General features: G+C 33.1%; 1 protein-coding gene across 1 annotated transcript in view; it reads right to left on the bottom strand.

Moving 5' to 3' along the window:
* Window positions 1–1,343: 1,343 nt before the first annotated feature.
* Window positions 1,344–18,644, bottom strand: part of Drep2 (DNA fragmentation factor-related protein 2) — a 308,249-nt gene continuing 290,948 nt past the window's right edge. Inside the window, exons 3-4 of the mRNA XM_014359789.2 lie at window positions 2,635–2,808; window positions 1,344–2,567 (exon numbers count right to left, since the gene is read on the bottom strand). Of these exons, the coding sequence (XP_014215275.2) occupies window positions 1,360–2,567; window positions 2,635–2,808 (1,382 nt within the window). The 3' untranslated portion in view covers window positions 1,344–1,359. The remainder of the gene's footprint in view (window positions 2,568–2,634; window positions 2,809–18,644) is intronic.

Below are 18,644 nucleotides of genomic sequence, written 5' to 3'. Positions count from 1 at the left end.
CTTATAAAAATATTTCAAAACGGTTTTATCGTCCATTTTTTGGTTCCATAGCTGTGTCATGAGAAAAAATGTGTCAGTCTACCTAAATGTTTTCAAAAATTTCATCAACTTCTTAAGCGATTGGCCGACCAGGGCGAGATTCATCTTACCATTGAAATTTTTGAAACAAAAACAAGCAAACCAATTCGGACAATGCCGTTCACTGAAGCACTTATCACCAGAAATACTACACAATTTTTGATAAGTCTGCGCTGTATTTTTTCTTTTTTGGAAGTCTATCTACTTAATCATTTTTGTCGGAGTACACAAATGGCACTACTTTGATATCTAAATTTTTCTATTGACTGTACCTTTTAAATGCACTATCGTATGGTTTTATTGAATAAGTATTACTGATCTTATGTGGGCTTGACTTAATCTATTAGGAAAAGCCGAAGCTTTTTCCCCAACTCAAAATGATAATGACACTTCGTTTAAAGTAATTTGTATAGTCGTTTCATGCTTTTTATGAGCTATCCACTAAAAAATTAAGCTATGACATCTTAAAATATTCATAAATTTGGTACAGATTAAGTTATAATTAATTTTTTACAGAAAAAACTATTTTCTTTGTGATCCTCAGTCATTTTGATTGTTCTTTAAATAAAGCTTTCTTTCAAATTTGAGACCCGCTAGTTCATTTTTATTATGTCTTGCTTCATACATTTAAAAAATCTTTTACTCTAGAGAAAAAGAAGTGTAAAAAAAAATTGATAAATTACTCACTAGAAAAAATAAGTACACTGAAAAAGTTTATCTGATTCCCTACATGTTTGTGTGGTAAAGATTAACTATTTTGCTTACTTAGGATCTCGAGTGTAACAAAAAATAGACGTTCAAGTTAAATTTTCTTAAACCTTTTTTATTTCATAATTTTTACTTCAAAAAATGAAAAAAAATTTATGAATAAAATATCTTTTTACTTTTTTGCACCTCCTTAAAAGTACTTCCTTACATTGCTTGGTGGTGAATTCTCATTTATTAAAATAAAATTTTTTTTTTTGTTATTTATGAAACAACAAAAACAAATTTTAGTAGAAAAGAAGCCTAAAATATTTTTAAATTTTGTTTACAAATTCAAACGATTAAGGATAGATCACTCATTTATTATTAAACGTCCTGAAAATTATTCAAACTGATGAAACATTTTTATGTTACGTATCCAATTTTTTCTTTTTTTTTATTTGCTTTGAATGTCTTTGAATGTATACTTGTCTTATGCTCAAAACTAAATTTTTTGTAATGCAACGTGTGTTGCTTAAGTTTCACAAATGAACTCAAAATTTGTTTATTATTAGTAAGCAATTATGAAATCTTTCGCTAGAGCTTGTTTTCCTCCTCCTCCTCTTCATTATCATCGTTATTTTCCTCCGAATCTTCTTTATACCCTGGATGTTCTGAAATAGCATAATAATTACCATTGTAAATAACACCTAGTTCTCGTAACATATCCCCCCTTATAATTGCTTTTATTGTCCAATTATAACAATCTTCACTTTCACTTTCCCTGTCAAGCCGTTCAACATCAAGAATTTTGGAACTAAGCCTTTCAAGAATGATGCCTATATCTTTAATACTAAGGTGATGCTTTTGATCAACGGTTAGCTGGTCTATAAGTAATAAAAATTTTTCTGAAGTTACTATTTCATCTTCAATAATTGTATTTTCTGTTTCAGATTCTGAACTCTCATTTTGTTCTGAATGTTGAGAATGTACGTGGTGTAAGGTATAAGAACTAGATTGTGAATCTTCTTCAGTTGCAGTATCTCGAAACCGTACGTGTCCCTTTGTTATACCTTGGCGTCTTGTTCCATCGGAAAGAGAGCTTGCTGGTTGTGGAGAAAAAGTTTGTGGGGATTGGTAAGTTCCATGTAATTGTGGATCTAGGATTGGAGATGTAGCGACTGACTTATGAACAGCAATACGTCTACCTTCTTCGTGTAAAGCACAGCAATGAAAATCGCATTCTTGGTTAAGTTCATTGTCAATTTTACACTCTGGACTACTATTGCGCACAATGGACTGATAAACACTATTTGAACACTCAGCAGTATGAATATGGATTATGGCATTGTCAAAAGAGTTAGCACCTTGTTTAACAAGATGGCCGTGTTGAGCTGATGAACCGTAGGAACTTTTACTCAGACTGGCAATACTTCTCTCTACTACATCATCATGGTTTATTACAGTTATTTGTGGACTACTGTGATGTGATCTGGGGCCAATAATGTCGGGGTAGACTAACGGTTTGCTGTCATAATTAACTTTATCAAAACTCGTTTGAATTACTAGTGGTGTACACTTAGATGAATCAATATCAATCTTTTTAGTTGGTGAATACCTAGAAGATTGTCCACTCTCAGGAATCTTTGACTGCTGAGTTTGTGTCGTTGATGATGATCGTTGATCCCAATGCAATACCACAGTAACTCTACCCTTATTATCCATAATCTTCCATGAAGGCATCTCATCGTGTAACTCCAATGCATGAATTGTCTCACAAACAATTTTAGGAATTGCAGTAATAGCTAGATAAAAAGAAGTATTTAAAAAATAAGTTGTAGTCTTGATTTAAAATTTTAAGTTTTAACGTACCAGCACGTATTACATCAACACCAGCTGGGCCCCATCTTTCACCGTTTCGTAGAAGGAGGAGAATTGTATTATTAGATAATGTTCTATAATAGTCTCCGTCTTCGACTTGGGTTCCATCACATTCTAACACTAGTGAAACAAGCTCATTCGTGGGAATTCCAAGTTTTTCTTTTCCTGTAATATAGTAACAAAGTATTACTCAAACAACTATAAGAATTTATGATCTGTTATTTGTTTTTACTACAGAGTAACTATAATGAAAAGCTATATCAATTAATGAAACATACTTTTTATGTATAAAAACATTAAAGTAAAAATAAATGAAGTTTAAATGTATAGGTCAAATCCAATTAAACTAAGATGTTTTAAAACTCCCACATTGTTGGCCATAAAATATTCTATATTTTCAATATAAAATGGCCAAAGCATTGTGACAATGGCAAATAATGACTTTTTTGGAAAAAAATAAAGAGATACAATTCTTGTCCAGGTTTTAAAGGCTCAGGCTATGATCAATACTTTTATGTTAAAGTTAAGCACATCTGACATTTTCAGCATACGTTAAAAATAACTGAAAATGATTCTAAGAGTCTTTGTAGATTTAACTAGAAACTTTTACATAGGCCACTTTTAAATGATTCACTTAAGAACATATATATTATGCTACAATATTAGGAGAGTAGATTGCTTATGAAAAGATATTACAGCAAAATTTATCCAAGAAAGCATATGCGTTATAATATCTTATTATCAAAAATATCAGTAATAGTATGAAATATATTACAAACAAGATTTGTCCTAAAATATTTTGTAGCCCTGCTATAGTCAAGATTTATTGTTTAATTTTTAAATTATGTTTCAAGACAAATTTTAATGTGACTACAACTTGCTTAAAATGAAATTCTTGAGAATATAAGCCTTTATAAACCAATATTCAGTTATTACTTCAAGACCAGATGTTAAAAGCGTCTAGTTGCCACCTCACTACTGGTAATGCCAGATTCTACCACATAGTAAGTAAGCTCTGATAAAAGTTGTGGATTTATAGTTGGCTGATTATTAGTCACTCCATTGTCAATATTTTTAAATGCCTACTATATCCAAGCATCACAATACTGTAGCATATCTCAGATAAAAAAGTTTTTAGTTAACATAGCAATATGCTTACAAGTAAACGTAAGTATATGATAACCTAAGTTCATACAGTTACATAAGTTACGCTCACAGAATTGCTTACAATGTAGTGCTCACATAAAAAATGGATAAGGAATGTAGGATGATTTAAGTGGTGAGAGGCAGAAGGACAAATATTTGCAAAACAAAAAAATGCAATCTTAAGCAAAAAAAAATTAAGTAAGCCAAGAAAAGGTAAAAAAGATTAACTCTGTAAATATGCGTCATAATGTTCGAAAGGTAACAAACTACAATTTCTGAAACATCGTTGAGTTAAAATTGTTGGTAATAGTTTATGTAGAAGATCAAATAAGATCCATATTTTTGACTGTCGTTAGTTACGGACCATAAACCACTCAAAAATTTAAGTACATCAAGTTAATTGAACTTAAGTCTTACAGAGTTAAAAACAGAGAGGAAAATCCAAAATCACTGTGCTAGAAGTTACATCAGCTTGCAGGATAGTAATAAAACAGAAAACCATAAGGATACAAAAAAATTTCCAATACAGATGTCAAGTATAATTAAGCAAAATAACTAAAATCGCAATCAAAGTTAGGATGAAAAACATATGATGGCTTGTCTATAAGCTACGCTATTAATTTAAAGAAGAAGAAGCGTATCTAAAGATATACTGCGATTGATAACGATGGTTAAAAGGATAAAATTATATCTTATCGTTAACTTTAGAAGTATTATACCTTTGATCACAGTAAGGCTCCTTTAAATCTAAATTCTTAAAATTTAACTTCACAAAAAGTTTTGCTGATACTTAAAGAGTTACTACTCTCTGAATTTATTTTATGTTAAATGTACCTTTCCCAATGTTTAGAGTATAAAGAGGAAAAAAGATGAAAGAGATTTGAAAGGGATGATAAACTGCAGTAATTATAATGATATTTTGTTTTTCACATAGTTTATAATACGTCAAACTTATATGAACTTTTCGTGTATTGGTTCTATGTCATTTTGCAAATAAATATACAAATAAAAATTATATGATTTACAAATGCTTTTATAAGACCTTACCTCTATTTAAACATTTAAACATTAACAAGTACAGAAGTTATTGAAAACAGGAAGGAATTTAACTTTTGGTAGAACGTGAAACTTATTGTTTGTATTTACTTAATGCTGTTACGCGGAAAAGTAATTAGTCAGGGGTTGCGTCATAAAAATGATAAAAACTTTCCACGTTAATAATCATTATTCAAGATATCGCTTTTATAAGGCAAAGTCACACGTGTGTTGCTTTTTTGGCTCGTTGCGTACTTTCCAAAAGCCTCTCTTATGGCTTTTGCCCACCTTCGGCTGGCTAGGGCCTTTTATTATGGAATGAAAGGAAAGGAAGCCTTGACTTTTACCTTTACCCTTGTACATTACCCGCCCGAGGCCGCAACGTCATCATCCTCGATAACGCTGACTCTTGTTTTAATACAGGGTTAAGTTAGTGGACTGGTTCGCATTTGTGTGTCTCTCTCTCTCTTTCTCTTTCTTATTCTCTCTCTCTCCGTGTGTGTGTATAAGTGTGTGCGCGTGTGTTTATTGTATCATAGAGTGTTTTCTGTCTTGTTTGTTCAGCTCAGTATTCAACACCTATTGTTCCATTGCATTTTTGGAAACTACTGTTTTCCTAACATTAATATTTTTTCCTTTCCAATAATTCGGTCTTTTTTTATTGTGTTCTCCATGCATAACATAATTGATTATGCATGAACTTTGTTCAATACTACCATGATGTATGAAATTACAGTGAATTGGGCATCCACTTTATACTACTGTACATTAAGTGTTGTCTTATATACAATGTAATACATTTGAAATTTTACATGGAGTTTTAATTTAGAACTTTGCATACGCTTACGTATCCATTTAAAAAAAGGGGCCGACAAAAATTCCTTATTATCGTGCATAAAAGTAAAAGTAAAAATCTAACTTGTTTTCGTCCTACTTACGGGCTGCCCCTATCGATACAGTTGAGTGACTCCTGGCACTTATACCTACATGTTCTTCATGTTAGTTTATTTAACGTATTGAGTCTATTTAACCTTATATACATTCAAATTGACATGTATTAGCGATTTGTTTATTTATCTGTTATTATTATAAGTGTTACTAAAGACGATTTTTTTTAACATGAATATAAGTATAACAGAAAGTTCTTGTCACTACGTATTAAAAAAAAATAAGAACTGTTACGTAGTCTCATTTTATGGACTGCGCTTCTTTGATACAGTTGAGCAACTCCTAGTACTCAGTCTCAATTTTTCATGAATTTAAATAGTATGTCATGTCTAACAGCAGTTTCATCATGCATCTGAGAGTTTGAAGTCGCCACTCTGCTTGGGGTTAAATTTTTGGCTTGGTTTGAACTGCTACTAACTATAACGTTCCTACTAGACTCCTTGGTTCCCTGTAATTATTTTACAACACAATAATAGTAGGGACCCCTCATGGAAAAGGGACTTACACGTAAGAAAAAAAGTCCCATTTCTGCAATTACCAGTCCTGCTATTTAAAATACAAGCCATTTTAAAATTAAACTGAGTCCATAGGCCTTTTTAATAACTTACCCTAGGGGTCTTATTATCAACTAGTGGGTAAGTTCTAAAGTATCCCTGCTTATTAGTAATCCTAAGTTCCCCAAATAATAAGAGTGTGTTAATACTATTTACGATTCCCTTATCTTTTCACGTTACAGCTGATTCTTCCAAGACCTCATTAATATTTATACAAACCATTCCAAAGAAGGTAGTATTTGTCCTCTTCTCTGCGTTTAAGAAAGCTGCTATCCATACGTTCATGTTGTGAGCACCACGGCCTGTATTAAGCCATAGAATGCCCGTTCCTTTAAGTGCAGTTATTCTTTGACTCAAGCCTTGGTACTCTTTAAATAATGGCTTTTTTTTACTGCTGTAAAAGCCCAAGAGTTTGATGCATAAAATTGGACCGAGTACGTATCTCGTTGTACAATGACTTGAATAAAAAACTCTTTTGATTTGCTAACGCTGTACTATAAGACTTGCTTTACATAAATAGTGTTGCCTTATATTTTTTATTTGTTCCATACGTTTGCAGGTAATAAGGTTTCGCAGTTTTTTTTAATTTAATACTCCAAGAGCCGTTATTGCCATGTTTAGGTTGATTTTCTTATTAATCGCTATGTTTACGATTTGAATATATTAAAGTATAAGTATGAAAACTGCTTAGGCCTTCTTGCTTAATTAGCAGATGAAAGATTCTATATAGATCAGCGTAGTCTTTATGTAGCAGTGAGATGCTTGTGCATTATGTCAGCTGATTGCATTAGAATTGTGAATTTAAATATATTTATTATTTCGAGCTGACTAATTTGGGATCTTAATCCCAGGAAAATTAGCTTGGGTCTGAATAGTTTGTCTATTTCTTAGAGTTATTAGAAATCGCCGGCTGTATTGGCCTTGGAAGTACTAACCCTTTTGCACAGAGAGGACTGCATTCATTATGAAGTCACAGTCTGTTATAAACTGCTTCACGCTCTTGTCCAATGTATTTATAACTACAATTGCTAAACTATCTGTTCTCTGTAGTTTATTTATATTTCCTATCCTCTTTATATTCACTTGCATTTTTTTTTTCATCCTGTTTATTACAGTAATTACTTTGTCAAACATTATTTCTGCCTGTGTAGCCAGCAAATCTGGTAAATTGTGTGTACTACCTTGATTTAAGTTGAGTGCGTCTGTTAACGGTTCATGATTGTCACTATATAATGTTCTGAATAAAAATTTTAGAATTTTCCCAGGGCGTCATTGCTTTTCTTTGTCGTTGACTATTCCCTGTAGCAAGTTTTTTAATCACATGTAAATCTTTATGGCTTCCATTATTTTGTCATTAAATGTTTGTAGTCTATACCTCTGAGCCACTTTAAGCGCTCGTTGCTCGATTTTTTCAAAATTGTCTGCATATCAATCTTAATTTGGGTCCGAGCAAGAGGTAAAATAATGTCTTTTTTTTGTTTCTTATTTTAACTTACGTTTGTTATAGCAAACGGGTAAATCTTTTTCATGATTTATCCTAAACTATTTTGTATCTATGTTATCGACCACCGTAGCTCCTTTCGTATTTCTAGTTTTGCTTCACAATATACAAAACGTTGAGCTATTTGTTGCAAACTCTGGTTCCTGCGTATAGACAGGTATCTCAGTTTCTGCATGGGATACTTGTCCTGTCAATATTTGTTTTACATTTATAGCTGTCTTTTTTAATGTATTAACGTATGTACCATACTCTTCATCTTATGCTTCTCCTTTTTTGAGTTCAGAGTTCAGCTTTGAGTGTGACACTCTTTTCACCTATAAAGTATACAATAATGCACGTATCTTTTACTTCTCTTGCTTATCCTACCCTTTTTGTAGGATTCTTATAGTTTATTGAAGTATTATAATTAATATTTATATTTTCTTTTTGTTTGAAAATTCCAAGTTACGAATATGTTTTATAACGTTATCTTCTATTTCGCATCAACCTTCAGGTGTACACATAAGAAGATTATTGAGTATGAGAATATTTAAATGTATAATTCTGAGCTTTATCTAACCCATGGAGTCATATAACATATGCAAGAAGATTGTTGGGTCAGACAGTTTGACGATTTGACGATCGATGGCTTTGCATTCCACTTTTCTGTCCGTTTCCACTCTTACTACCGTAGATGCATCAGTGTATAAGGGCATGAACGTTGGCAAATATTTGTCTAAGTGATCATTTTGTTTTATGCAGGCCTTTATATATTTCATGAGAGTATGATGCATTCGTTCGATGGCACCGTTTGTTTTTAGATGGAATGCTGTGCTGACTAGTTTGTGTATTTTAAAAAATCTTGTGAATACATCCATGCTTTTGTTAATAAAATGAGTGCTCTGGTTGCATAATAACTGTTCTGATGAGTACGCTTCAAAATAATGTTTTGTTAGCTATTCTAACATAGATAGTGTGTATGTTTTGATTTACTAAGGGTTTACAGATAGTTTCATAGAAGACTATAGAAATATCTTTAAACAGTCTATTAGGTATGTTGTTAGTGAGCATGGCTTGCTTTACTTTAATTCAGACGAACTTTTTTCATTAAGCATGATGTGAATTTGAGAATGACTTGTCTTATATATGGGCACATGCTCCTTCAGTAGCTATCTTTAGTCAGTCTGTTATAAACATTGCTTAGTTTTCTATGTCAAGCCACAACCCCTTCGTGGTATTTAATGATTCTAAATCTTGCTAGTCGAATATTTTCTTATAGTATCGACAAACTATCCCTTCTAAGTCAGATAAGGAATTGCTTGGTCTCTAATGATTCAAATCATTATTATTTTATCTGCCACTTTTACCTCTTTCAAGGGCCTTAATGCACTTTTTGCTGTTAGATTAAAGCGTTACTTGCAATGCTTACTTACATACATACGCATGATTGTTACTCCTCTTGCATTTGCCATGAGCGCTAGATTGTCTAAATACTTGAATAAAGGGCCCACAATCTTTTACAGTTTTTGTGGAAGAAGTAAATCTTCTTTTTCTTTTGGTGTCCTTGGTAGAATATCAGTTAATAATCACGTTTTACATACTCTTTATTTCTTCATTAATAGTGACTGACTTGCTCCCTAATATTTCTTTATTGCTATCTACTTAGCGAGGCATTTTATGCAAATCATTGATATTCTCTCCATCCTGTACTTTGACGTAATCGAAACCATCTTTGCCTTCTGTCACTGGTTGTATATCTTTCTCCGTTAGTTTTCAAGTGTATTTGTCTGGGCACATCATATAGTTACTTGGTTCATGCTTCACTCCTAGCTGTCTTTTAACATTTTTCCTTTATTTCTACCAGTCCATCCTACAATCTTCTTTTTTGCGTTTCTGGTCTTCCTCGCTGATGCTTTGGTAGCGTTCTACCAGCCCTCTTTCTGGCTCACGACTCGGGTTTACTGTGCCAGGTACCAGTATAAGAGGAGTATAGTGGACATTTTTACTGATGTCCCCTAGATGTAAGTGATAATATTCACTATTGTTCTTTGCAAAGTAATGGATAAAAATATAACTTCCTTCAGTTAGTGCCAGGTGAACACAAATATTGACCTTAAGTTCTTGGAAAAGTACATATGTGCCGTCATTTTTCTGACCTGCTGTTTGTATTTCTACTGTTTCTTCCACCTTCTTTAGCTTTCTTCATTTTTATTATAAATTAAAGATGCTCAGCCCTGCTTGAAGTCCAACAAACCAAGAGGTTAAGACCGAATAAACATATAAGATTTTAAAACAAACAGTTTCTAATTGAGTTAAATCGTATTTCTGACTTACTTTCTGCCAGGGTGCTACTTATTATGCATTTGCAAGTTTCCCTTTGCATTTTAGCTCTGAGACATTCTAACCACCTATCTGATAGCATAGTGGTCTGTAAAGGTGCATTAAGCTCATTTCTTGCTTGGTTATCATATTTATCTGACTTTGTCTCCTTGCTTTCGCTATGAATAATGTCATTTATCTTCTTTTTCGTTTGCAACGTCACACTTTCTACTGGTGCAGTCTCGTTAGGCTCCTACACATCAATCCTTATTCTTGGCCAACCTTCGTTATCGCGTTTTTTAATATTGATCATTATCAACTGGACACACTTCTCTTTGTCTTTCTCTTTAATTTATGTTTAACGTTTGAAGACCATCCTGCCAAACATCCTGTAAGCTTAGAGCCACACATGCATATCTTTTGTTATCAGGGCCATATACAGCCTTATGTTGCTGTAGTTAGTCTTCATCTTCTGGCACCCCGTGCCTCGTTTGATCCCTACCGTAGCCATCCCACCTTTTTTGATTTTTATAGTTGTTACTATAGTGGTTCAATGTTCTTCTGCTTTTGCCATTGTAGGATTTACGTTTTCCGCAGTTTCCGTAACAATTATTACTCGTGGGGTGGTATGTATCACACCTGTCTTTATGATTATTACTCTTATTAAGCAGCTCTATTAGGCCATTGTTATAACTCTTGAAATAATAGTTATAGTTATTGTCATTAAAGTTATCATTACTACTTCTATAATTATAAGCATTTCTGTCTTTTAAAGTATTATTTACGGTTTGCTTATGGCACTTGTTTCACTAGCTCCTATCTACCTTTTTATCTCGCTTGCTTAAGCAGTTCTCTTTTGTATTGTGTCCTGTTCTTTAACAATCGTTGTAGTTTTTCTTTACTTTTTTTCCGTTGTCCCTCAAAGCCTTTCTATCGTTTATCAACATAAGTTGTTTTCGGCATTTTTAACCGAATGCCTGGTCACACAGTACAGACAGGATTTTTTATTTGCTAATACTGCTACTCGTGCCCCAGTGGTGACTTCTGTCGTATTTTTTTTTTTAGACCAGAGGCATTGCATTAAGGAGGGACCGCAGGTTCAAACTTGTTATTTTGGACCTAAATGTTGGGTGTAGACTATACGTGAATTTCTTAGCTGCCTTCGATTTCACTTTTTTTTGGACGTGTTTATTCGTTCTGTTATATCTGTCTTAAAGTTTTTTATAAATTCTAAAAATATTTGTTTAACCTGCCCTTGCTTATAAGCTAACGGTTTAGTCCAAGAAGGTTAATCTTTACACAGGAGACGAGTTGCTGCTACAAATACGGCCTTTTGCATCCTTTCTAGTTCATTGGTTATTTCACTAATTTGGCTCTTTAGGTGACCTGTTCCATTATTTTGCACTGTCATACTCCTCATGATGCTCCACTGTTCGTGTAAGGCTAGTGAGCAAGACTGCCCTAAAATGTCTGCTTCGTCTGCTGTTCTTTAAGTAATTTCTTTTGCCTGAGTAAACAATTTTTTGGCCGTTCTCTTACTTCACTCCATTTTTTCTGTTTTCTATAACCTTGATACTCTATCCATGCCTAGTTCATTCTCTTTCACATCCTTCAGCTTACTCTCCCTACGTTTGTTAGTGTTCTGGTTTCGTATGTGATTGCAGATGCCTAGTGTAATGAATGGTTTGTTTTTAAAAATATTTTTTGAGTTTGCCTTCATTGTCACAAAGAACCTCAAAACTATTTCTCTAGCTTTATCATCTGATGCGTCTAATGTTTCGCACCCTCGTGATTTTATTTATAACTCCTGCATTTGCTGCCTTGCATCTTTCCTTTATTTTGCTCTGTTAGAATACATCGCATATCTTAGCCCTATTGTCATTTATTTTGTTCCTCCCCTTTGCAACATTACAGTTAGTACTCCTGAAAAGGGGTTTATTTACTGTTTCTGTAGTTTAAATTTGTTCTAATACATGTATAATATGGATGCGTGGATTTTTGTATCTGGAAAGATCACGCCTTGGGTCCCTCTTATTGGCGTTTACTATGCTACATATTATACTCAGATCCTTATACTTGGTCCCTCACACTTAGCTGCAGCAGTTGAAAAAAAACAGAGAATAGATTGTCTACCTTATTGTGGCGCTCACCGTGATTTATAATATTCTATTTATGAAAACCCCTTTCGTTGAATTGAGTCGTTAAATTCTTGTGTTATGACTTCCATTTCTCTTGGCTTAAGAACTCTTTCGTCAACGTTTCTTAAAGAAAGTTTTAAGGCCAACGTGTATTTAAGACTATTTTTTTCGCGTGATTTTTGTTTTAATTTTTAAAAAAGAGCACACACACACAAAAGAGAAAAGCAGATAGAACAAAAGATGTATACAAAAATCCCTTAACCTTATCTACACCTGATAAGTGCCTATAGTTTATATAGCCTTGAGAATGAGGGGTTAAAACTATTTAGTGACTCATGTACTTACTTGCTAATTAATATTAATACACAAACAGAAATAAAATATTAATAAACATTTGTTTTTAGTGCTTGCCATTTGTCTGCTTTCAAAATGTGATAACTTTTATTGAGTATTTTAGTCCTGTTAGCTTCTAGGCTGTTGTCAGCACTCCTGGTAAAAATAATTTTAAGTGATAAAAGATGTGCTAGAACTGGAAACAAACTTTAAGGAGGCTTGGGCAATTTTGAATTAAATGCTGGCTAGGTCTGAAATTTAGAGATTATATAGATAAAGTTTGCTAGATTTTTTAAGGAAAACAAAACAGGTAGGTCAACACATTTATTTTCGAGAAAATCGCTTGTGAAAATTCATCATTTTAACACGCAACCTTACGGAACCCGAAATTCAATAGACTACCGTACCGCAGTAAAAAACTGTGGGCCCACACATTAAATTGGTACATGTACTTAAAAGTATGAAGAATCTATTATTTAAAAAAAAGAACAGGATCAACACGTTAAATTTTGAGAAAATAGCGAGGAAAACATCGAACATGAGAATTGTTTTGTTCAGGTACTGTAAGTGCGCATGCGCTGTACATTTATAAACATACAAGCATGAAAATTTAAGTCTAACACAAGTATAGGTATAAAATAGCAGATGAGAGCAAGAGAGTACAGTATTGTTAGCTTTATCGTGGCAGGGCCGTCATCTTTACTCAAGGTACCTCGGGAAAACTAATAAATTTTTTAATATCGATTTTCCCAATGACTTTTCCGCGTATTATTGCTATTTTGTTCACACATGTATATAATTAAAATGATTATAAAAAAAATACTACAAAGAATCATTGGTATTACAAGTACCCAACAGGGGCCCCTTAATAAATACGACACCAAACGCCAAAGCCTCCTTAAGAGGGGAGATGGGATCAAAAGTTCAGGATGATTTTACTTGAAACATTAGGATCGTTGTTATTGTTTTTATTAGTGACTTGTGGTAAAGAACTATTTTCAGCGTTATTTTAGTAATCTTATAGTTTTGGCATCTAAAATAAATATGATTTGACTGTTTTTTTTTTTTTTGTTTTTTTTAAGTAATAGTATACAACCGTTTCAAGTCAATCTCAGAGGCGAGTGCACATATTTGCTTTATATAGTGATAAGATTACAACAATGTTTTCTTCGTAACTAAATTCAGGGTTATCGTTAGGCTCTCTTGTTTTTTGGTTTTCTTCCATTAATTTATCTTTTCAAATCTGCTTACTATTTCTTTAAGATTATCCGTTGCTTCAACTAGTCTGGGCAGGCATACAAGGCAATTGAATAAATAGTGACCTATTTATGTTCACCCCTAATAGTTGCTTGTAAGGTTTTGCACAGTGAGTTAACGAACTTAAATTCTTTACATCCTCTTTGTCATCTACTTCTATTAGTGCAGTTTTGTGAGAAAAAAAACTTTATTTTAATGATTAAGAAAATATAAAAACAGACAACAAAGATCAATATTTTCATGATCAAAAATAACAAAAATGATATAGAAAAATGTAAACAGGATTATACATGAAAAAAAAGGATGGAAATTCTAGAAAAAAATAACATCATTATACTCTTATCTTAACCACCCCTACTATTATACGATTCTCTATAGCTTAAAGTTACTCTTTTACAATTATAAGCAACCAAAGCCTCCGTAAACAGTCAGTGGATAAGCAATAATCGCCTCTGCAGAAATAATATTTACCTATTAGGCAAGTTAGATGAAGACAGGGTTTATACGATTTACCTACTGCTATATTATATACTATATCATAGCCTTGTGTGTACAAGATAGCTCAAACTTAGTTTACAAAATTATTAAATTTCTTAACACCCATTCAGATGTATCAGCAACTGAATTTTTTTTTTTATAATAACAGACAATTTTTTAATCTCAGAGCTCATCAGCGTTATGTATAAGCAGGATAACATAAACCTGTTAACCATAAGTAAGGTAAGAAATGTAATCGATTATATTAAATTTTTCAAAAAAAAGTAAAACAGGTTAATAAATAAGCTAGCAATTTTGAACATTAGTAAGCTAAAAAAGTTAGAGAGCACCATAAATAAACGGTAGGAAAATGTTGTAGTGTTAATAAACTAAATCATAAAATAACAAAATACTTTTTATTGGCGAACTATAAGATCTGACGGGACATAGAACATTATGCACTCAGCTGCTAATATGCTGATTAAAAAAGTTGGAAAGCAGAAAAACAACGCAGGTGTTATGTCCAGTAATGTCTACCTACAGTTAGTAACAAATACCACATGGTGTTTTTCACATAGCAGCAGCACCAACAGATTGATATCAATGCACGCTTGATCAGTTACGTGCTCACCAGCAATTCCCAATCCCTAACTTCAACCCCACCAAATTCAACATCTGGCCTACATCTACAACTGCACCTTTTTTCCAAGAATATGTTAATCAAATTGACCTCCACTACTTAACTCAACACCGGTCTTCGTTTATCGATCTAATTTAAGATTTAAATAATACCGCGCCCTGCGGGCTCGTCCTATTTGCTCAAGAAGCCGCTGATCAACAAGCAAGTAACCGGTATTAACTAAAGCGAGATATACTATTTAACGTCCATCTAGTTGCTTAAACTATCGTTCTAATATTTGTTAATCAATAAAGAAAGTTAACCTGATTATTTAATTAAGCTTATTCATTTTTTCTAATATATTACCGGCTTTGCACGCAATCTACCTCACTGGCCATCGCAGAAGAGCTGTCAGCTTCTGATCGCTCATCACTCGTTAAGGTACTGGGGAATGACTTTTAATATCTCAACTACATTGCAAACACTGTTAAATACAAACAAATTTGTTGTCTGCACGCTGCACGCTGCATTCAAATATTTGCGCGCTAAAGTTACGTCAAAGTATTACTTATGTATATACTTTTACATATCTACAATGGTCAACCGCAATGCTGACGCCCTTAAAGTCCTACTAACTCTTATTAGCAGAATCAAACCTTTTATGACAGCAAAAAAACAACTGACTTAATTAGACTGGTTAACTTACTTACAAATTAGACATAAAGACTTACTTAACACTACAAATCTCGTAAACGCTCTTAAAATCAAGAAATAAGTCGCATTCTTATTGGAAAAAATAAGCAGGGATATCGTCACAAGTGTTTGCCAAGACAAATTAATGATCCATATCTTAAAAGATTTTCAAACTCAGAACACAGATCCCTTAAAAATAATATTTAACATTTAGCAAGAAGAAGCCATCACTGACTTTAACAAAGAAATCAGTAAACCACTGAACATCGTCCCAGGCACCCCCTATACTGTTATACACTTAGTCCCCCAAAAAGGGCATGTCATGGTGTCAACTATCACATAATAATTTTTTACTTACATATCAAACTCACAATTGTATACCAAACCAATACATCCAGCAACAAACTTCAACAACAATTAGTGATGATCGAAACTATTAAAAAGCGTGCAACTATTGCAAAAAATTCGGTCACTGGCAAACTGAATGTAGAAAAAAGCCTACAAGGACAAATTAACCAAAAGGCGTCGAAAAACGACTCAGCTTTCTTCCAGAGGGAAAGCTTAAGAGAAACCAGCGATGTAACACTAACATTTTCCCAAAACAGACTATGGTTAACAAAAGCATCTGACTAAACATAAAAACCCAACCACCTACTTGTCACAATCAAATTCAGTAAATTTAGTTGACCTTTGTCCTTTAATCCCGATACTGGTGTGAAAGCATCACTCATTAAAGAATCCGACAACCCACCCAACATCCCATTTTCTCAAAATATCATTCTGCGCTTAAAAAGCATTACGAACGGAGAAATTAAGACCCAAGGGTACACAATTCTAAGCTTTCATGAATGCTTTTTTGAATTTCACATTATAACGGATGACTTCCCCATAGAAACATACGGCCTCATTGGCCAGGTGCATGTCATGCAGTGCCAGTCTTGGTGTCAAAATCATGCAACCGTTGGTACCCACATTATACGTCAACGGTATACACTGATGCTCACTTTTAGTAATAATCAATTAATTAGCAAAAAAATTAGTATGTTTATTTATCTGATAATGGATGTTATCATAAGAACAGGCCTTAGGAACATCACACACTCGATTTGTTTTAACTCTTAAGCCTTAAAAAAAGGTAAACAGTTGCTTGAAAGTAGCCATGTGTGCGATGTTACAAAATTTCAAAGTGATGGAGTTAGCAATTTGACAAGTGCCGTCGTAATAAAATGGACCTCGGTAACTTCAGCTCCGTACAAAGTTAACCTGCATGTTTATTTTATTTAGATTATTTTTAAAATTGTCTAAGTTGCAATGCACATGACAATTACCTTTATTTACAGTTAGATACTCACCGAGATTTATGTAATTTTACTCCATGTGTCTTTGCGCTAGTGTGACACTGAAAAACACAACACTTTCTTACACCCATATTTCATAAACGTTTTAATAATAGAAATCACTATGATCATGTCTTATTACACACGTAACTATCTTTTTCACCTTCTAACCTTAAAATAGCACCTTCGCCGCTTGATTTTGGGTTCTCAGGCGGAAAATTAGTATATAAAACTTGTTCGAAAAGGCTTCTTTACGAACCTCGTTACGGCCCTCACCTTCGGCTCGTGCCGTAAACCTCTCGGTTCGTAAATCGAAGCCTTTGCAAACTCATACGCTGAATACTATTCTTTTAGCCGTCTGCTTCTGAGAGTGTGCTCTGGATCGAAAACTAACGAGACTTTATTAATACATTGTTACATTTAAACATTTACAACCGTTTCTAGCACCACATAGTTCATTTTTTTACATTTGTGCAACTGCGATTTCATAATATTGATACTATTTATGCATACGTCATGATAACATCTGTAAATTTAATGAAATGCTGTTATTCTTTTCCTCATTACGCAAATATGACAGTAATTTGTACCGCAGGTTCGTATTTTCGCCACTACGCACGCTGGTGTTGACTCATCTATCCCCTCCCATCACTTGCACCAGGCCAATAGGAAAGGAAGTATTTTGTATTTATCAAATACAAATTAATGACCATGAAAATAAATTCAGAAAAACTAAATTACGTAATAGCAATTGAAACCAGAATAAACAACACGAATTTTTTCCAAATACAGCGCGAAAATTTCACCACATGCATAAGTATTCTATACAACTTCTTACACGTTAAAGAAACAGAGCACTCCTACTTAGATGCTCCAAGAACTGCACAATTTGAACTCACTAGAAATCAATAAACGAGAAATCCCAAATTATCAAAAATCTCTGAAATCCGATATCATGAAACAAAGAATGACATTGCAAAAGCCGAAATCCAAAATTATGAAATAAAAAATAATACTCTTAAAGCTAAAATCCGAAATCATAAAATAGAACCTAACATTTTAAATGCCGTAATCCAAAATCAAAAAAAAAAATTACTCTACAAACGCTAGAATCAGAAGTCAAAATATAAAAGTTTCTGTCATAAACTCTGAAGTCTGAAATCCGGAAAATCGGAACACAAACAACTACGACAACAAAATCTAAAATATCAAACTCAACAATAATCGGGTATCCATTTTAAAAAATCAGAAAAATTGATACTCTGGGAGAAAATATTGGAAAACTGTCCATAATTAAAAAGCACAGAAGTTGAGGGTTTTAATGATAATCGATACGCGCAACATCGTGATACAAATGAAAGTGACATGAAGAACAAACTTGTTGAAAGCCTCAAAAGCTTAAAAAAATCATTTGTATACGAAATTAAATACCACGACTTTATTCCATATTTAAATTTATCTCAAAAATATTTCAACACTTAATACCTAGAAGGGCTCCAAATATTACAAAAACAGATAAAAACATTTATTAAAGATCAAAATCATTAGAAAATTATACAAACAAAAGAACGCTCCAACAATTGCATCAAAAACCTTAAATAACGAAAAAAAGAAAAATATACTCCAAACTTTGAAAAAGAATAAATCTTGAACGCATAAGTAAGC

Source organism: Copidosoma floridanum, unplaced genomic scaffold, assembly GCF_036245765.1.
Source record: "Copidosoma floridanum isolate Cflo_tuat_1 unplaced genomic scaffold, Cflo_Japanese_pri ptg000027l, whole genome shotgun sequence".
NCBI classification, from domain to species: Eukaryota; Metazoa; Arthropoda; class Insecta; order Hymenoptera; family Encyrtidae; genus Copidosoma; species Copidosoma floridanum.
This window is presented reverse-complemented; position numbering and strand designations above follow the sequence as displayed.